This window comes from Canis lupus, chromosome 14 (assembly GCF_048164855.1).
Source record: "Canis lupus baileyi chromosome 14, mCanLup2.hap1, whole genome shotgun sequence".
Lineage (NCBI taxonomy): Eukaryota > Metazoa > Chordata > Mammalia > Carnivora > Canidae > Canis > Canis lupus.
In genome coordinates this window covers 18209594-18231008 of record NC_132851.1, presented here as the reverse complement: position 1 = coordinate 18231008, position 21415 = coordinate 18209594, and the positions used below count along the sequence as shown (strand labels likewise).

General features: G+C 36.3%; 1 protein-coding gene across 4 annotated transcripts in view; it reads left to right on the top strand.

Annotated features, from left to right (window-relative positions):
* RAD21 (RAD21 cohesin complex component) overlaps positions 1-20369 on the top strand; it is a 30686-nt gene extending 10317 nt beyond the window's left edge. For all 4 annotated transcript variants that reach the window (XM_072774294.1, XM_072774295.1, XM_072774298.1 and 1 more), the window contains exons 3-14: positions 4770-4899; positions 6935-7034; positions 8870-8976; positions 9629-9835; positions 10298-10423; positions 10749-10871; positions 11890-12113; positions 13160-13319; positions 13790-13938; positions 16431-16580; positions 17977-18060; positions 18665-20369. In XM_072774294.1, coding sequence (XP_072630395.1) covers positions 4770-4899; positions 6935-7034; positions 8870-8976; positions 9629-9835; positions 10298-10423; positions 10749-10871; positions 11890-12113; positions 13160-13319; positions 13790-13938; positions 16431-16580; positions 17977-18060; positions 18665-18856 — 1752 coding nt within the window. In that variant the 3' untranslated portion in view covers positions 18857-20369. The remainder of the gene's footprint in view (positions 1-4769; positions 4900-6934; positions 7035-8869; positions 8977-9628; positions 9836-10297; positions 10424-10748; positions 10872-11889; positions 12114-13159; positions 13320-13789; positions 13939-16430; positions 16581-17976; positions 18061-18664) is intronic.
* The last annotated feature ends 1046 nt before the right edge of the window (positions 20370-21415 follow it).

Here is a 21415-nt window from a genome sequence, read left to right as displayed (position 1 = left end):
TTAAACTATTGAATAAACAAACACTGCTTGCAAAATCTTTTGTTCACATCTGTGTCTTTTTTTTTTTTTTGACTCCAAGTTAATTTTTATGTGATGTTAGAATATGTCAAAACCAGTATTACATAGAGAAGCTTCGTGTTCAGTGGTCTTTTGTTCATATCTGTAAGTTTTTCCTTAATGTTAATGTTTAGGAATATAATTGTTGGGCCAGGTGTGATAATAGAGATTTCTGATATGCATTATAATTTGGCTCTGTGGGGAGATAGTGCCAGTTTGCTCTGCTGGTTGAATTGTATGAGAATATGATATTTTCTACTTTTTATAGATAGGCTTACTGAGTTAAATGAATGGAAAGAAGAAGTTGAGCTCTTTTTTTGAAATTAGTATGTGTGACTAATCTTTAACACCCATTAATATTGAGGGTGATTTGGCTTAAAAGGATGACAAATTTTTTAATAGTATGTACAGAGTACTTCGTACTCTGTTAGGGGTGCTATAAAAGAGTACAAGACAATCTTATATATGAAGGTGTCTACCAGTAGCCACAAAGCAAGGCATATGGTTCAGGAATAATATCAAAAACTGTGACGAATGTGTGAGAGAGAGAATAACTTAACCATTTCTATGTAGGTTATTTGATTGATCCTGTTTTATTTTGATAGACTATAAAGATATTTCCACAGAGTAAACTGACCTGAATATTTCTAAGGTTTGCTCTTGCTGTGTGGTTCTCATTAGGGATGAATGTTGGGTTAGTTGTTTAGAACAAGTGTCAGACATATAGCTCAGTTGCAACTCTGTGCCTTCTGCCCCTCCTAACCCCAACCCTCTGTTGGAACAGCCATAGGTAACCTCTGTAGAGTTTTCTCTGGATATATTATAACCTGTGTTCCTTACAACACCGACACTCATAACACACTAGATCCCATATAAGCGTTGATTGAGATCTACCTTGAAAAAAAAACAGGATGAGGGAGTGTATTTTGTTGTGAAGAAAGATGATTATCCTTGATCAGTTAGTTTGCCTTCCAGTCAGCTGATAAAACTAAGTGAAAAATGGCTTAATGGAAAATTAACAGTCTTACTTAACCAGAAGTTTAGAAAAAAGGAAGATTTAGGATTAGTTGAGCAGTTCGATGGTGTCATTCATCTAAGGACTCACTGTTTTTTTTGTTTTTGTTTTTTAAGATTTAATTATTTTTAGAGAGAGGGTGGGGGTAGAGGAAGAGGGAAAGAGAGTCCTAAGCCAGCTTTGCACTGAGCATGGAGCCTTCCCACAGGGCTTGATCTCACAGCCCTGGGATCATGATCTGAGCTGAAACCAAGAATTAGAATGCTCAACCAGCTGACCCACCTAGGCACCCCAGGACTCCTCAATCTTGTGTTGGCTTCTTGTCCTTACACTCACGGCCTGTGACTACAAGCAGCTCCAAACCCCAACCTGCACACAACACAAGAAAGGAGAAGAAAGAGGCAGACATTCTCCTTGTACTGGGAACATCATTCTCAGAACTGACCTACTTCATGCTTCTTTTTTGTTGGTTGAGCTGGGTTATATGCCCATTCAAGAAGCATTAGTAAGGAAGAATGAGACAGCTCTTCAAGGCTGGGGACAGTCACTTCTCAAACAAAATCAGAGTTCACTTAGCCAGCAAAGAGCAATGGCTCTGGATTAGGCAACCAAAAATGCTCCATATTCCTTAAAGTACTTATGACAACAATTTCTGGAATGCCTTAGTACCTGCTTCATAGCTGCCTTCTTATCTGTGTTAACTGATGAATTACTGACAATCTGTTCTTTGTGACTACTCAGGATTTACTACAGGTAAAGGCATAAATAAAGTAAAATAGAAGTGATTATAAGGTAACTTCATTTTTTTTGTATTTTTTTAATTGGAGTTTGATTTGCCAACATATAACACCCATTGCTCATCCCGTCAAGTGCCCCCCTCAGTGCCCATCACCCAGTCACCCCATCCCCCTGCCCGCCGCCCCTTCTACTACCCCTTGTTGGTTTCCCAGAGTTAAGAGTATGTCATGTTCTGTCTCCCTCTCTGATATCTCCCACTCATTTACTCTCCTTTTCCCTTTAAACCCTTTGACTATTTTTTATATTCCCTGAATGAATGAAACCATATAATGTTTGTCCTTCTCTAGTTGACTTACTTCACTCAGCATGATACCCTCCAGTTCTATCCATGGTGAAGCAAATGGTGGGTATTTGTCGTTTCTAATGGCTGAGTAATATTCCATTGTATACATAGACCACAGCTTCTTTTATCCATTCATCTTTTGATGGATACCAAGGCTCCTTCCATAGTTTGGCTCTTGTGGACATTGCTGCTATAAACATCGGGGTGCAGGTGTCCTGGCATTTCACTGCATCTGTATCTTTGAGGTAAATCCCCAGCAGTGCAATTGCTAGGTCGTAGGACAGTTCTATTTTTTAACTCTTTGAGGAACCTCCACACAGTTTTCCAGAGTGGCTGTACCAGTTCACATTCCCACCAACAGTGCAAGAGGGTTCCCTTTTCTCCACATCCTCTCCAACATTTGTTGTTTCCTGTCTTGTTAATTCTCCCCATTCTCACTGGTGTGAGGTGGTATCTCATTGTGGTTTTGATTTGTATTTCCCTGATGGCCTGTGATGTGGAGCATTTTCTCATGTGCTTGTTGGCCATGTCTGTGTCTTCCTTGGTGAAATTTCTGTTCATGTCTTTTCCCATTTCATGATTGGATTGTTTGTTTCTTTGCTGTTGGGTTTCATAAGTTCTTTTTTTTTTTTTTTTTTTTTTTAAGATTTTATTTATTTATTTATGATAGTCACAGAGAGAGAGAGAGGCAGAGACACAGGCAGAGGGAGAAGCAGGCTCCATGCAGGGAGCCCGACGTGGGATTCGATCCCGGGTCTCCAGGATCACGCCCTGGGCCAAAAGCAGGCGCCAAACCGCTGCGCCACCCAGGGATCCCTCATAAGTTCTTTATAGATCTTGGATACTAGCCCTTTATCTGATACGTCATTTGCAAATACCTTCTCCCATTCTGTAGGTTGTCTTAGTTTTGTTGACTGTTTCTTTTGCTGTGCAAAAGTTTTTTATCTTGATGAAGCCCCAATAGTTCATTTTTGCTTTTGTTTCCCTTGCCTTCAAAGATGTATCTTGCAAGAAGTTGCTGTGGCCAAGTTCAAAAAGGGTGTTGCCTGTGTTCTCTAGGATTTTGATGGATTCTTGTCTCACATTTAGATCTTTCATCCATTTGAGTTTATCTTTGTGTATGGTGTAAGAGAATGGCCATGTTTCATTCTTCTGCACGTGGCTGTCCAATGTTCCCAGCACCATTTATTGAAGAGACTGTACTTTTTGCAGTGGATATTCTTTCCTGCTTTGTCAAATATTAGTTGACCACAGAGTTGAGGGCCCATTTCTGGGTTCTCTATTCTGTTCCATTGATCTATGTGTCTGTTTTTGTGCCAGTACCACACTGTCTTGATGACCACAGCTTTGTAGTACCACCTGAAATCTGGCATTGTGATGCCCCCGGCTCTGGTTTTCTTTTTCAATATTCCCCTGGCTATTTGGGGTCTTTGCTGATTCCACACAAATCTTAAGATGATTTGTTCCAACTCTCTGAAGAAAGTCCATGGTATTTTGATAGGGATTGCATTAAACGTGTAAATTGCCCTGGGTAGCATTGACATTTTCACAATATTAACTCTTCCAATCCATGAGCATGGAATATTTTTCCATCTCTTTGTGTCTTCCTCAATTTCTTTCAGAAGTGTTCTGTAGTTTTTAGGGTATAGATCCTTTACCTCTTTGGTGAGGCTTATTCCTAGGTATCTTATGCTTTTGGGTGCAATTGTAAATGGGATTGATTCCTTAATTTCTCTTTCTTCAGTCTCATTGTTAGTGTATAGAAATGCCACTGATTTCTGGGCATTGATTTTGTGTCCTTCCACTCTGCCGAATTGCTGTATGACTTCTAGCAATCTTGAGGTTTTCTATGTACAGTATCATGTCTTCTGCAAAGAGGGAGAGTTTGACTTCTTTGCCAATTTGAATGCCTTTCATTTCTTTTTGTTGCCTGATTGCTGAGGCTAGGACTTCTAGTACTATGTTGAATAGCATTGGTAAGAGTGGACGTTCGTGTCGTGTTCCTGATCTTATGGGAAAGGCTCCCAGTGTTGCCCCATTGATAATGATACTTGCTTTGAGCTTTACATAGATGGCTTTTAAGATGCTGAGGAATGTTCTCTCTCTCCCTATACTCTGAAGAGTTTTGATCAGGAATGGATGCTGTATTTTGTCAAATGCTTTCTCTGCATCTACTGAGAGGATCATATGGTTCTTGTTTTTTCTCTTGTTGATATGATCTGTCACGTTGATTGTTTTACGAATGTTGAACTCCCCATGCATCCCAGAGATAAATCCCACTTGGTCATGGTGAATAATCTTTGTAATGTACTGTTGGATTCTGTTGGCTAGTATCTTGCTGAGAATTTTTGCATCCGTGTTCATCAGGGATATTGATCTGTAATTCTCCTTTTTGGTGGGGTCTTTGTCTGGTTTTGGAATTAAGGTGATGCTGGCCTCATAAAACGAGTTTAGAAGTATTCCATCCTATAAGATAACTTCAAATAAATGATCAAAAGTATAAAGAGATAAAAGCCGCCTATAAATTGCACAAAATACAAGCTTCACAGTATGATTATCTCTAAAACCAAAATATTAACTTTATAAATTAGATTAATATTCATGTTTTATTCATAGGTGAAGATGGCACTACGAACATCAGGACATCTCTTACTGGGAGTAGTTCGAATCTATCACAGAAAAGCCAAATACCTCCTTGCAGACTGTAATGAAGCATTCATTAAGATAAAGATGGCTTTTCGGCCAGGTATTGTTGACTTTTTTTTTTTTTTTTTTTTTTTAAACCTTGGAAGTTCTGTAGTGTGAAAAACTGCAAAACATACACTTGTTTTAATTGTAGTACAAGGAACCCTTCAAAAATAGGGCAACACTTGGAGAAGCAGCAGTTCAAGGGAAGAAATCCATGTCTCATGCATTTGGAATTATAACAATCACTCTTCTTTTTAACCTTTTTTCATCAGCTTTTGTAGAACTAAGAGTTAAAATGTTGAAAGCTTATAAATAATAATAAATAGACAGGAAAAATGTTGAAAGCTAATTGTTACATGATTTTTTTAAAAAAATATAGCTCAGAAAAGAAAATCTTAGGATTTAAAAGTGTTTTTCTTGAATAATTTTAGCATATTCTTAAAATTCACTTTTAACTTGAGGCTTTTATTAAATGTTCTCTGTAGTTTTTTATGTTTTATCTAATGATTGGTTCTAAAACTAGACTTTAACAACCAAATTTCCATCTCCATAGATGATAACTAGGGCATTTATCTGAATTCATGTATTGTCTTACAATTTTTTAAAGCACTGATGACATTTTAATGTAATTAAAATAAAGCATAAGAGAGATGGCCTTACACAGTAGTTTCTGCTGAGGTTATATGTTAGCACTTTATTTTAATATATGAATAGTGAAGTTTTTTAGATCTAATTTTTGTTTAAAAGTAAGGTATTCATACAGATGGCTAAGGAGACACATGAAAAGAAGCTTAATATCACTCATCAGGGAAATACAGATCAAAACTACAATGAGATATCACATCACATCTGTCAGAATGGCTAAAATCAACAGTATGGGAAACAACAGATACTGACAAGGATGCAGAGAAAGGTGAACCCTCTTGCACTGTTGGTAGGAATGCAAACTGGTGTAGCCATTCTGAAAAACAATATGGAGGTTCCTCAAAAAGTTAAAAATAGAACTATCTTATGATCCAGCAATTGTACGACTTGCTATTTACCTAAAGAATACAAGAATACTAATTTAAAGGGCTCGATGCACCCCGGTGTTTTAGCAGCATTATCTACAATAGCCAAACATGGAAAGAGAGCCCAGATGTCCGTTGACTGATGAATGGATAAAGAAGTGGGTGTGTGTGTGTATACGTGCACAACGAAATACTCTTCAGCCATCAAAAAGAATGAAATCTTGCCATTTGCAATGATCTGGATGGAGCTAGAGTGTTAGCTAGCTTATGCTAAGCGAAATAAGTCAGGAAAAGGCAAATACCATGATTTCACTTATGTGGAATTCAAGAAATAAAACAGCTGAAGAAAGGGGAAAGGTAAAAAAAAGAGGAGAATGCAAACCATAAGAAACTCAGCTATAGAAAACAGGCTTCCTGGATGGGAGGTGGGTGTGAGGGGGAGGGCTAAATGGGAGGTTGGTATTACGGAGGACACTTGTTAGATATAAGTGTTATATATAGGTGATGAATCACTAAATTCTCCTGAAACTAATATTACACTATGTGTTCACTAACTGGAATTTATATAAAAATCTAAAAACCAAAGATGTTTAGGCAGAGCCTATGATACTTGAATGATTTCTAACATGGTGGATACTAATTGTATTTTGCTTAAATAATCATGCTTTTTGTTTAATTTTATCTTTTAAAGCAATGCATTTTTAGTTTAGACCACTTGAAGAATATAGAAAAAAATTAAAACACTATAATCATACTTAGCCTAAAATAGTCAATTCCTCAACAGTTAAGGTGCTCCTTTGCAGTTATTCCTCACAAATTTCTTGTTGAGAAAACTGTTATTAACACTTAGTCCTTTTAAGGATATCACCTTAATGCATAGGTAGTGCCTTGACTTTGCTTTTGGAAAGCAAGTAGTTTGGCTTATTATAGAAAAATAAAAGTATTGTGCCTTGGTGGTACTTTGCATAGGCTAACGATCTTTCTAGACTATAACCTTAGGAAATTATACTGACTTTATCTTCCTTTGATCTTTAGATAATTTGTGGTATAACCGGGCCTTGAAGTTTACCATTTCTTTTCCAGGTGTTGTTGACCTGCCTGAGGAAAATCGAGAAGCTGCTTACAATGCTATTACCTTACCTGAAGAATTTCATGACTTTGATCAGCCACTTCCTGACTTAGAGTATGTCCCTCCTCCCCCCCCCCCTTTTTTTAAAGGTTTTATTTATTTATTCATGAGAGGCAGAAGGAGAAGCAGGCTCCCTGCAGAGAGCCTGATGCTGGGACTCATCCCAGGACCCTGGGATCGCCCTGAGCCAAAGGCAGACACTCAACCACTGAGCCACCCAGGTGCCCTTCCTCCTCCCTTGTTTAGTTGTTGACTTGGTCTACAGATAACATGACTTGCTTCCAAACAGAAAGTTTCCTTGAACTATTTTGACATCAAGTTAACATGAGGCTAAAATATATATACTTTCAATTAGGATAGTGTATAAATATGAAATGCACAACCTTAGAATCGTTTCTTCTGTAAGAAAGTTATATAGATATCAACTTTAACAAATCTAAGGTTGTAGAATTCTAATGTGCTTATTTGGCCAAAGCTTGTGTAAACTAAAGTTTTCAGATGTGTGCTTTCATAGTATCAGTGAATATGAACTATTGCTTCATGATTTTTTTCTTTGGGGGTATATATTAAAATTTACTGGTTATCTTCTTTGCTGTGCTGTACTCAGCTACAATTTCTGGTTCTTTTGTTTGTTTTTTAATGAACATATGAGATAACTCTTCATGGAGAGCAAGAAAGGGTCATTGTTAAACAACATACATTTAAGGGGAAAGTTGTACAGAGATGGCCATTACAGCAGAATACTATAGTGTTTCCCTTTTCTCAAGTCCTCAAAATCTGTCTTTACCATGACAGGGAATGTGCCTATAACTTCTCGTGTAATTTAGTAGCACAATTGATGAACCCTCTAGACCAAGCCCCATCTTTTTTTGACATATTTGTCTGCTTTTGAAAATGATCCATGAAAAAAAAAGAAAAAGATCCATCACTCCTAATTATGATTTATTTTGGAGTGTGTGTGTTAATGGTAGGTGCTATATAGCTGCTTTCCTTACTTCCCACTTTGTTTTTAAAATTTTTTCATTGGAAATTCAGCAGCTAAAAAGTAGAAAGATTGGTAATATGAACCCCATGTATTGACCAATCAGCTTCTTTAATTATGGATATGTTGCCAGTTTTATTTCATTAATATTTCCCTGACTCAACCTTCCAACACCCCACTGGGTTATCTTAAAGAGTAGATCTCTTCCTCTATAAATAACTCACTATCTCTTTTGAGGTAGGGAATTTTCTAAATCCATCCATAACAACATCCCACCTTTAAAATATAAATTAGAATAATTCCTTAATGTAATATCCAATCAGCATTCAGATGTTCCCAGTTTACACATAGGCCTTTTTTAAATCCTCAGTTTGTTTAAGGTCTCTACAAATTCAGCAAACTACATTTGATTGATAGGTCTCAGAAGTCTTCCATGCTTTTACTTGCCACTTGTTTCCTAAATAAACCTGGTCATTTGTTTTGAAGTATTTATATTCTGAATTTGGCCGATGATATTCCACGTTGTTTAATATTACAGGTCTTTTATTGAGTATTTTTTAAACAATACGAGATATTAATCTATTAGAGGAAGACAGTGTCTCAGAAAAGTGGGGTAACTTCAGAGTTCATACCACGACCCTGATGAAAACCCCTACCTGTCTAGACCATGCATTTCTAAGTTTTTTCTATGTTTTGCTTTCTGGTCATTGATGGTTTTTAAATCTAAATACAAATTCCAAATCATTGTTCAGATTCTTAGATTGTATATAGTGTCAAATACTTAGATTTCTAAACCATGGTAACTTTATATGTATGTTTTTTCCTTGTAGAGAGAATTAGGATATTTTTTTCTCCTATACATTGCAGTGAGACTTAAGACTAAAATGTATTTGAAATTCTTTTAAAGTGACATTGATGTGGCCCAGCAGTTCAGCCTGAACCAGAGTAGAGTGGAAGAAATAACCATGAGAGAAGAAGTTGGAAACATCAGTATTCTACAAGAAAATGATTTTGGTAATGGAGAAACAAATTACTAGCTAATAATGTTAGAAGTATGTTGTGACACTGCTAGCAGTTTGAAAAGGAAAACCCAGACATATGTTCATGATGATAAAAGGATAAATTTCATCTCATGCTTTCTCATAAAGAAAAGAATTTACCTTGCTACCAGTATGTTAAGCATTTCCATTTATGCACCAAACTTGAGTTCAGTCCTTGCCTATTCCTGCTTCCCATACACAGTGATAGAACCTATATTTGAATCTGTAGAAAGTCCCAACACTGACATAATGCTCAGTTGAGAACAGTTCCATTATGTACCTACTATTCTTCTTGAATAGTGTTTAAAACAGGCAAATTTTTTTCTTGATGACAACACACAATAACGAATGTTTTAAGTGTTTATGCAACCTAACCTATACACGTATTTAAATTTACTTCACATATTTAAGATAACCTAAATTTGGATCCTACGTTTGAATGTGCTAGTCGTGCCCCAGATCCGTTCATGAAATATAGAGGCTAAAGGTTTAAAGTTTAAACTGGGTGTTTAATACTCAAAGATAAATAAGGCCTCAGCAAATGTGACATTCCAATTATAATAAATCCTTAGTTCTTTTATAACAGTGATGTTTTTAACTCTTTTCAACTAATAACATTTGTTTAGGTGACTTTGGAATGGATGATCGTGAGATAATGAGAGAAGGAAGTGCTTTTGAGGATGATGACATGTTAGTGAGCACAAGTGCTTCTAACCTACTGTTAGAGCCTGAACAGAGCACCAGCAATCTGAATGAGAAAATTAACCATTTAGAATATGAAGACCAATATAAGGATGACAATTTCGGAGAAGGAAATGATGGTGGTATATTAGGTAGGTTGCAACACGGTGGTTATTCTAGCATTTATTTGTTCATTTATGGTGTTTTAGAGCAGTCGCTAATTCTGGGTCATGTAAGCAGCTCTTTAGGTATACATGTGTGGATTGTGATTAATCGATTTCATTCAAGTTCTCTGTGGAACTGTAGCCTAAAAAGGTTATAATAATACCTAATTTTGTTAAAGATGCTTATCTCAGAGTTTTAAGTGTTACTACTTCTTAAACTGCTCTCTTTTGTGTTTGATACCTATATTAAATAAATGTTTTAAGTAGAAATATGAACTAGAAAAGAGAATTTTTTTATACTGTTATACTTTTGTATACTATCTTGAAGAGAGATGCAAGTTGAATACAGTTTTTTTTTTTAATTTGGTTAATTTTAACGTAATTTTATTTTCCCAGTGATAGGCTATTCTTTTAGCACTTTTTTCTCAAGTTATATATTTTGTATTTCAGATGACAAACTTATAAGTAACAATGATGGTGGTATCTTTGATGATCCCCCTGCCCTGTCTGAGGCAGGTGTGATGTTGCCAGAACAGCCTGCACATGATGATATGGATGAGGATGATAATGTTTCAAGTAAGCATTTCCTGTTTAGTGACCTGAACGTGATTGTATGGCAGTGAAAAAGGTATCTAATAGAAGACCACAAACTAAAAGTTCCAGCTTATAATGAATTATAAGTCTCTTTAAGAACAGTGCTTATGATTATTCTGATTCTCTTACATGTTAACCCTGTACCCCTCCCCCCCTTTTAGCTAATATAGCCTCCTTTGTAACTAGAAAAGTATTTGTTATTGGTACCAAGGGGTTTCTTTTAGTTTCTCAAAGGGATTTTTTTCCCCATTTGTAGGAGATGTATTAAATACCCATGCCTTTTGTGACCAAATTTCTGTTTTTATAGTGGGTGGGCCTGATAGTCCTGATTCAGTGGATCCTGTTGAACCAATGCCAACTATGACTGATCAGACAACACTTGTTCCAAATGAGGAAGAAGCCTTTGCATTGGAACCTATTGATATCACTGGTGAGCAAACAAAACTTTTTGTCTTACAAAATTCAGAACATAAGGTCCTAGTTATGGCTTTTCTTCTCTATTTGCTACTCTTGTTTAGATAGATGGCAAAGCTTCTTTCTTCTTTGTCAGTCATCTCTCATAGAATCTTCTATTATAATCTAAGTATCTTAGAGAATACCTGCAAAAGTTGCTTTGAAATACAAGTATAGAACCAAGTTTTTTGCTAATATGTAGCTTAGTCTTATGCTAACAGATCACATGTGTAACAATTAGAAAACATTGCAAAGAATTTTACAGTGAAGTACAGGATTGACTGTGTCTTTATTGAATAGTTGGGCTACAGTCTGGAAATGTGATAGATTCTAAAATCAGTGTTGTGCTTCTTAAGACGTATAATGAAATCTTGAATTAATTTGTATCTTGAGAAATTGATCTAGTGTTACCTACTTTGCAGAGTTTTAGTAAAGATTAGAAATGAATATACAATAAGAATCTAGGATGGAATTCCAGGTCCATCTGGGTGTGGACTCCCCCCCCCCCCCACACACACACACACACACTTAATCAATCTGCTTGTACAACTGCCATATATGAACTGTAATTTTTCCACCAAAAATCATAGTAATTTTGACCATTTATGGAGGATTTAAGATAAAGGTAACTTTTCTTAATGGCCGCTCAGATGTAATAGTAAGCCATACAATCCCGGACTTCATCCCAAATCTGAATCAAGTGTGAGATGTTCCGTATTTACAATACAAGTTTACATGGGCAAAATGTATTGGTTTTTGCATTATTGTACTCCTGTTGTGCCAAAGTCTATACATAGTCATTAATTCAGCAGATTTTTATTGAGCACCTATAGTATGCCAGCCTCTTTAGACATAAGTTAAAATAGATTCTGCCCTCTTGAGGCTCTTCTAACAGGTGTCTAGAAAAGCAGGGATACAATGAGACCAAGTCTAAAAGCTCTGTTTTTCATGATGGCCTCACATGAAAATGATGTTATTTTCTCCTGTCATTCCAGTCAAAGAAACAAAAGCCAAGAGGAAGAGGAAGCTGATTGTTGACAGTGTCAAAGAGTTGGATAGTAAGACAATTAGAGCCCAACTTAGTGATTATTCTGATATTGTTACAACTTTGGATTTGGCACCACCCACCAAGAAATTGATGATGTGGAAAGAGACAGGGGGAGTGGAAAAACTCTTCTCCTTACCTGCTCAGCCTTTATGGAATAACAGACTACTGAAGGTAATATAGTTGGCAGTTTTTTGGCCATTTTTAAAAAATAACTTTCAAAACCATTGACTTTTTTTTTTTTTTTAACTTAAATCACAACATACAAACACAGCCTGATCTGAAAAGATCCTGCTCATACCTGTATTTCTAAAAGATGTAGGAGGAATTTTTTCTATACTTAAAAGCCACAGGTTTTTATTAATAGTTCTCCCTCCTCAATCTCCTTATAATTATTGTTCTATTGCCTTAGTGTACACTGTGCTTCAAGTTGCAGTCTACATTTTGCTTTCATTCTAAACCATGGAATGGTTCTCCTTTTCCCACAGTAAATAATTCTCTGGCTTTATGAAAATTATTTGCACTGATAAGCCCTTTTCGGTTCACTTTAAGTTCCAGACTATTCCAGAACAAGGTTCTGAAGTGAAGAACTCAGAGTGAAGCAGTGCTATTAGACTGTTATTCTGAGGTTAAAATATGCATTGAACCAAGTGATTTTACTATTTATTGGAAGCCTAGTCATATAATCATTTGGAAGAAAGTCCTTAAAATATTTATATTCTTTGACTCCTTGGCCTCATTATTAGAAATTTTCCTAAGGAAATAATTCAAAATATGGAAAAAGCTATTTCTGTGAAGATCATTATATTGTTTGCAATTAATCTAAAAAGTCTTAATATTGAAGAACCATTCAAATGTGATACATACACACACGTATCTCCACTCAGTGGAATATTATGCAGTCATCAACTGTCAAAAAAACATAAAACTACTTGGCAGGATTCCAGTTAGATGGAGTTTTCAGTGTATGAATATGAAAATAAATTGCAGGCAAATTTAAGATGTGTTTTAATTTTTCTAAAATTGCTTCACTTAAAACCGGATGTCCTATATTTAAAAATCAGGATATAATGTAGTGTATATAACATTAAGTAGAAATCATGCTAAATTATGTACACACTGATTATAATTCTATTAAACCATGCTTAATGGAAAATAGAAATGTCAGTGATGGATTTTTTTAATGTGATTTATAGTTGAGATTTTTAATTCTTTTATAGCTCTTTACACGCTGTCTTACACCACTAGTACCAGAAGATCTTAGAAAAAGGCGGAAAGGAGGAGAAGCTGATAATTTGGATGAATTCCTCAAAGAATTTGAAAATCCAGAGGTTCCCAGAGAGGATCAGCAGCAGCAACACCAGCAGCGTGATGTTATCGGTCTGTTCGTTTGAATAGTTCCTTGATGAAGTTTAAATGAGCATTTGGCTTAAGATATACCTATATTAAAAAAAAAAAAAAAAAAAAGATATACCTATATATTGCCAAGAGTAACAGAAATCTGGAACAAAGGCACATACTCAAATATCTGCACAGGGAACTACATTTGGTTGCTTTGTTAAAGAGAAAGCGTTCTGTTTTTGGAAAGGTTTAAAGTTTTAGACTAGTTGAGTAATCTTGTAATAGGATTCTCCTGCATTGGATTACAGGTGGGGGGATTTTACCCTTTTTCCCCTTTACGTGTATTGTGTATTGTTACAAATTGAGTAATCTTCGCAGAGCTAAAATTTTTATTTGGCTTTCTTCATTAGATAAATTACCTTTGTCTTAATGCATTAGTATTCAAGGAAATTCTAAAATATTGTTAGACTTGTACAATTTATGTCTCTTTTTCATATGACCAATTGCAGATGAGCCCATTTTGGAAGAGCCAAGCCGCCTCCAGGAATCAGTGATGGAGACCAGCAGAACAAACTTGGATGAATCAGCCATGCCTCCACCACCTCCTCAAGGAGTCAAGCGAAAAGCAGGACAGATTGACCCAGAGCCTGTGATCCCTGTAAGTAAGCACATCAGTCATCAAGAATTTTAGATCCCTCGTAATAGTGTTAGTATCTAAGGAGCTGTTTTGAAATATAGTGGTTTAGAGGAAAAAAAATAAGGAATAGGTCTGGAGAGAAAGAATGGCTGTCAAGGATGTGAACGCAGTATGCCCTACATAGGAGAAGATACACAGAAATTTGAGCCTTTTTGACTCTTCTTAAATAGTCTTGTTTCAGAGCCTAATGTGACCCCATCCTTGGCCAGTGTGGAATCCTTGACTAAACTTGATTCCAGTCATTTTTATTTCTCAAGGATTAGTCCAGGGTGAATCTGAAATTCTAGATTAAAGGTGAAAACATATGGAACCTATTAACTTTTTCAAGTATGTAATGAGTAAATGTCACTCTTTTTAAAAAATATCACTTTTTCATTAACATCTAGTTCCGAATGTCTGATTAGTTTTGGTTTTTGCCAGTAAAGTTGAACATTTTTCTCCAGTTTTTTGAGATATCATTGACATACAACATTATACTAGTTTACAGTGTACAACAGTAATTTGATTTTGTGAAATCCTTTGACAACATATGTATGTGTATACATATAACATCACCTTACATAATTACATATTTTTTCTTCTTTTGAGAACTTTTAGCAACTTTCATATATGTTAACTATAGTCACCATACTCTGTATTAGATCCCCAGAGCTTAACGACTGAAAGTATCTTTCCAGCCTTTAGTTAACTATCATTGTACTCTGCTTTTATGAATTCCACTTTTTTTAGGTTCTACATATAAGTGACATCATATAGTATTTGTCTTTCTCGGACTTATCTCATGTAGTATAATGCCTTCCAACTCTATCCATGTTATCACAAAAGGCAGGATTTTCTTTCTCCTAGTGAATATTCCATTGCATATATATATATCACATCTTTTTAATGGATAGGCTGTTTTCATATCTTGGCTCTTATAAGTAATGCTGCAGTAACCATGAGGAAACAGGTAACTTTTCACAGGAATGATTTCATTTCTGTTGGATAAAGACGCAGAAGTGAAATTGCTGAATCATATATATGGTTCTATTTTTAACTTCTTGAGGAAGGATCCTAGAGTGATCCATAGTGGCTGCACCAACAGTGCACAGGCGTTTCTCTCTTGATTTGCATTTCCTTGCATAAGAGATGTTGAGCACCTTTTCACAGACCTGTTGACCATCTGTAGGGTCTTCTCTGGAAAATGTTTATTCAGCTCCTTTGACTATTTTTTAATCAAATTGGTTTTATTTTTGCTCTTGAACTGTGTGAGTTCTTTATTTGGAATGTTAACCCCTTATCAGATAAATAATTTTCAAGTATTTTCTCCATTCTGTAGATGGCCTTTTCATTTTATTATTGCTCATATCCTTTCCAGAAGCTTTTTAGTTCCGTCTAGTCCCCCTTGCTTATTTTTTGCTTTTATTGCCTTTGCTATCAAATCAGAAAATCATTTCCCAGACCTATTTTAAGGAGCTTATCCATCTTATGTTTTCTCCTAGTAGTTTTATGGTTTTAGGTCCTACAGTCAAAACTTTAACCCATTTGGGGTTGATGTTTGTGTATGGTATACCATAATGGTCCAATTTTCCCAGAACCATTATTGAAATAAGATTTCTCCATTGTAGACTCTATATGCATGGATTGACTCCGCAACCTAAAACTGTCTCATATTACAGTAACCTGCAAAAGAAAGAGAGCTATCTTATTAAAGAATCAGAATATACTTGTTAAATTCCTTTAAAAAAAAGTAACATCTGCCTATTTTGTGCAGACTGACTACCATTAAATATAAAGGAAGTAAGGTCTAATGTAAGGCTTCCCAATCTTAAATTTATAGAATAAATTAATCTGGTGGGCAAACGGAGGCTTTTTGGTAACCTTGGTTGTTAAGAGGTATTTGCAGAAGACTAAGAACTAGTTTTCTATACCCTCTGGTGCTAGAGTTGTTCAAAAGAGCATCTTTCTGTATGAGCTCAGGAATGGGAGTGGGGACAGATAATGAGTGGGTTACTCTAGTACTACTGTCCTGGAAGAACTTGTTTGTTAACATTCTCCGCGGTCTATATTAAGCCTGGAAGAAATTCAGGAGATGGACTCAGAGAAAACATGCTGCCATAAGAGCTCCCAAGACTCTTCTTTAGAGCCCAAGCTTAGTTGTAATAGCCTTAGGACCATTTCATGCAGAAATGGTCGACAGTAATATTAAAGTCTGTTTGCATTGCATTAATGGGTAATTCTGTTTTGTGTGGGTTTTCCTAAAACTACAGAAAGTTTTTGGGATTTTTTTCTGTTACAGTTTTTCTTGTAATTTACAAATTTCTCACATAGACTTTATATATAAGTATTTGGTTCCTAAAAAAGTAGAAAAACAACACTTTTGTTAAAGCAATTGATTATATCTTGTTCTTAGAATTTTTGATGGTGAGGGAGTTTGGCAGTATGAACTCAGTATTTCTTCCCCTTGCTTTAAGCCCCAGCAGGTAGAGCAGGTGGAAATACCCCCCGTAGAGCTGCCCCCTGAGGAGCCTCCAAATATCTGTCAGTTAATTCCGGAGTTAGAACTTCTACCAGAGAAAGAGAAGGAGAAAGAAAAGGAGAAAGAAGATGATGAAGAGGAGGAGGTAAGGAAACACTTGCAAAGAGACCTGATGAATAAATCCTATCCTAGATTTAGCACAGATCTTCAGTCAGCTCTCTTTTAGATTCGTAGTGAAGCTAAGGTACTTGATGTTGAGCATCACAGCGAAGGAAAATGTCCAGACATGAACAATTGAACTGAATTCTTAATGATCTAGATTATCATTAATAACATCAAATTTTATGTCATGCTATGTCATTGGCTCCTTTGTGGGCTTTAGAAGGACTGACTGCCCTTTCACTGATCTCTTGGTTGAATTCTAGATCGTTTGTAGTTGGCTTTATTATCTTGTGGCCAATTTTTATTGCAATTAGCATCTACCTCTGGTATGACTTTTCATTGTGTCTATGGCCTGGAAATCTGATAGCCAAACATCTTCCATTTGTAGGAGTTAGACTAGGATAAGACGTGACTTTGTAAAACAGATTGAGTAAAGGTTTGAATAGCTTTTATTTTTTGAAAAAGTAGAGGCACTTTAAAAACCTTAAAATAACTCTAGGAAGCCTCGAAACTTTTTAAAATTCTTCTAAGACTGAAGCTTATGGACTGGGTACATACTTTTGTTAGTATCTGTATTTATAATATATTATTATGTCAGCCATAGATCTTATAACCATTTTTAAAAAAACTATAGTACTCAAGCACTAAAGTCAAAATTCAGCCCCAGAGCTACTCTAAGTCTCTGTAGTAAGGTAGGCCATTACCTCAGACTTAGTGTTGAATCTCAGTATGAAACCATAAACTCTTGGCTCTTTGAAGTATGGTATGTAGTTCAGCATAGCATGGAAGCATCTCAGCTGTAGCCCCATGTGAACTTCAGAATTTAGAAAGTCATTTAGAAGGCAGGTCTGTAGGTGATGGGGAGCTGGGCAGCACAGGGAAAATCAAGTATTACGGATTATAGCCCATTTCTTTTAAAACACTGTGTAGACAAGTACTACTTACCTGCTAATCTGTGTGCTCTTTGGTACTGGTCCACAATGAGATTGGGGTCCACCAGAATATAAATCAGCTAGATAATCATGCTACCAAAACATACAAATATATTCTGTTGAAATAACCAGTGTGTTTAGTGGCATAGTTGATTTATAGCCAACATAAGTTAATTATCTTAATAGGCGGCCAATCAATACCCAGTAGCTCACCAACCAGCAGTAGCTGTCCAGGGGCCATGCTCTCTCTGTAGGCACATCCTTATAGACCAGTATAGAATCATATATTCAGCCAAATGCTTACTTGTAGTTACAGAAGACTTTCTTCTGCAATTTAAGAAAGATAAGCTTCCAAGTAAGAGATTTTTCAGGACATAAGGAAATAGTCCATTTTGCAGTAGACCACTTTTGTCAGCTTTTTTGTCTGTTGGGATCCTTTTCATTCAGGATGAAGATGCTTCCGGAGGTGATCAGGATCAAGAAGAAAGAAGATGGAACAAAAGGACTCAGCAGATGCTTCATGGGCTTCAGGTAGGTACATGAGTCCAGACTTAGACTTGAGCAAAGACTTGGCATTGCTCCCTCAAAAAAATAGCAACACGCTAGGACCGGAAAGCCTATGTTTCTAGCACTGTGTATTTTAATATATAAAGTGTTGGGCTCAGAGTGAGCCTGGAGAGCCTCCAGGTGAACACTTTTCCTGTGGTTATGCTGCAAAGGAAAGCTATGGTGGTTTATAGAATGCCTTTGTGTACCTGCATCTCCTACGGTTTTGTTGAGCCAGATATAAATGAGATATTTTGAGCATCTGTGAAATACCAAGCAGGTTATTCAAAGTTTCCCAAAATAGGGGCAAAGGATAGTTGGATTTTAAAAATAAGTTGAAATTTTAGGAACTGTGTATGTGTTCAGTTTTACTGTTGTATCACATTTGTTGGAATGTTCCATGGACCTTTGATTTTAGAGGTGCCATAATATACTTTGCCCCTTTACCATCACTCAGACTATTCAAAAAAGTCCACTCTTAGCAGAATACACAGTATACTTTCTTTAGGATCCAAAATTGCACCTTTTTAAAACTACCACCTTACTGTGAGATTACGTTGATTTACTTCTTCCTTTGGTTTTATTTCAGCGAGCTCTTGCTAAAACTGGGGCTGAATCCATCAGTTTGCTTGAGTTATGTCGAAACACAAACAGAAAGCAAGCTGCAGCAAAGTTCTACAGCTTCTTGGTTCTTAAAAAGCAACAAGCTATTGAGCTGACGCAGGAAGAACCATACAGCGACATCATTGCAACACCTGGACCAAGGTTCCACATTATTTGAGCAGCTAGAAGAGTTATAGCTAGTGTTCATTTCACTAGTGTATACAAATTGCCCCCGTGTGTAGGGCACACAAAACCCTTTGAGAAAATTTAGATTTGTGTCTGTACAAAGTCTCTGCCTTTTTCTTTATTTTTTTCCAGTATTTTATCAATTTCATCTTTAAGGGAAACTGCTTATATGGATGTGTTTGTGTTCTGATGGAGAAAACAAGCACACCCAAGGACCCAGAAGATCATTTTAACAGTTCAGAACAGATGTGTGCAATATTGGCGCATGTAATAGTCAGGATTTTTATCTTAGTTCTCCATCACTGCATTGGAAAGGAAAACATGTCAGGAAAAAAAAATTCCTGACAATTGAGAATGATGGTGTGAGTCTTTGACAGGAAGAACTTGTCTTTTCCTACGAGTAACACTGGCAGTCTTGTTAACAGCTGTGTTTAGGGATGGTGCCCAAAACAGATTGTCCTCTTGAGATAAAGTGTAATTCCATAATGACCAAGAGGGTCTGTGAAACTGTGCTGTAACTGAACCCCTTCAGTTACAAAATTATAGGACTTGGTTTAAAATGTTCTATTTTTTAAGTCATTCCATTTGAAACTTTTTAATGAACCTGACTATTCTAAAATTGTTGTTTTAGTGAGGCTCTGAAATGAGCAAAAGTAGACTTTTTAGAGTAGAATAAATATAAAAACATTTATGACTTTCCGGAAACTCTAAATCAAAGTTTTAAAAAGATGTTTGGATATATTTGAGCACTCAGATCATGAAAATAGAAATTGCTCTGCCAACAACTAAAAGGACAGACTGACGGGAAATGAGACACCTGGTTGACTTAACCCTTAAGCAGACAATGCTGTTAATAACTAATGGCTTCTCTGATATTTATTATAAGTTTTAGTACTGATCTTTTCCCAATGCTGCACACTCCTGTGTTTGGAACCTTATTTTAATGGCTTTGCAACAGAAATCCTGTATCCAGTTTCCTATAATTTAAGAAAAGCATCCAAATAAAGGCTTTACTATTAACAGACCAGATAGCACCAGAAATTATGTGTCTATTATGATTACCAGAACATGTCTTAACTTTTTAGGGCAAAATTACTCACACTGAAAGTTCTAGCTTAAGTGTTGGCACTTTTGTGGAAAAAAAAATCACTTTTGGATCTCAGACTTCAGTGTATACCCAGTAATTTTAAATTATGTGAAATGTTTTAAATTAGTGAACTCGTAATTACTGTTTTGATGATTCAGTTTCTTGAGAATGGTAAGTGTATAAAATTGCTATTGCAGCTTTATTTTCAATATGTGCCTGTAAACCATGGATTTTTCTCCCTTTGTAAAAAGTCATTTGTAGATAATTGAATGTTTGATTATAGAAAGGTCATTAGTTTCTTGTTAACACATTTTGTTAGTCTGGTTTTGTTGCTTATCGGGTTTAATATTGTTCTTGAAAATAGTTGATGCTATGTTATGTATAACTTTTCTAATAAAAGTTGTGTTATAAGCTGTAATTTTTGGAGTATTAATTATCTGGTTGAAGGTGTTCCCCAGCAAAATGTTAATTATGCCTCATGTTTTGTTTACCTTATCTAGAATAATTGTCCATACAAATAGTTAAGTGAATTTTTCAAGAAGTCTTGGGTTAAAAAAAAAAGGAAAGACTAGTGTGTCTTTAACAGAAGAGCCATGTGATCTAAGATAAAATGGAAGTAACAAAGGGCTGGTGCTGAGGAATCTTTGGGGCACAGATATAGATAGCCCTGCAACTGCTAAGTACCTACAAGCTATGACGTGCCTGTCAGTGTATGCCCTGGCAGCCCTGAACAAACTTAGCTGATGACCATGTGCTGGAGATTTCCTGGGTCCATCTGAGAATCCTGCTAAAAGCCGGGGCGCATTCAGTAACTTGGAATGTATGTTCCTGTGCATTCAAGCCTTATCCTGTTCCCAGCTGTGAGCTTCAAGACACTAAGGTTTTATGCTTAACATACAGCAAGGCTTAACCGTAAATAGTTAATGCTGTTTATAATAGGAAAACCAGTATTCACTTTGGCTCAAGTCATGATCCCCGGGTCTTGGAATCGAGTTCCACATCAGGCTCCCCAGAGAGAGCCTGCTCTTCCTTCTCCCTATGTCTCTGCACCTCTCTCTGTCTCTCATGAATAAATAAAGAAAAATTTAATAAATAAATAGCAACACTATGTAAAAGATGCAGCCCTAGAACCTTGCCAAATGATGGTAGAGCTGCTGGAACCTAAGTCCTCGGGATTTACCTTCCCCCTCCACCTTGATAGACAGGAGCACATTCCCTGTGCCATAGCCAGCCAGTTAACTCAAGCCCTGGAAACCTAGCCTACACCACTCATGGATGTCCTGGGGTGCAGAAAAAGGAGCTATAGTTTAAAAGAGAAGCTAGAGAATAAAAGCTACAGCCCTAGAACACCGCTGAACAGAAGGGGAGCTGCAGGAACTCTGGGATCAGGGAGGTTGGCAAGCACCATGGTTTAGATTCTCCTTTACAAAACCTTGGTAGGGTGGTCAGGAGGTAGGGCCTGGG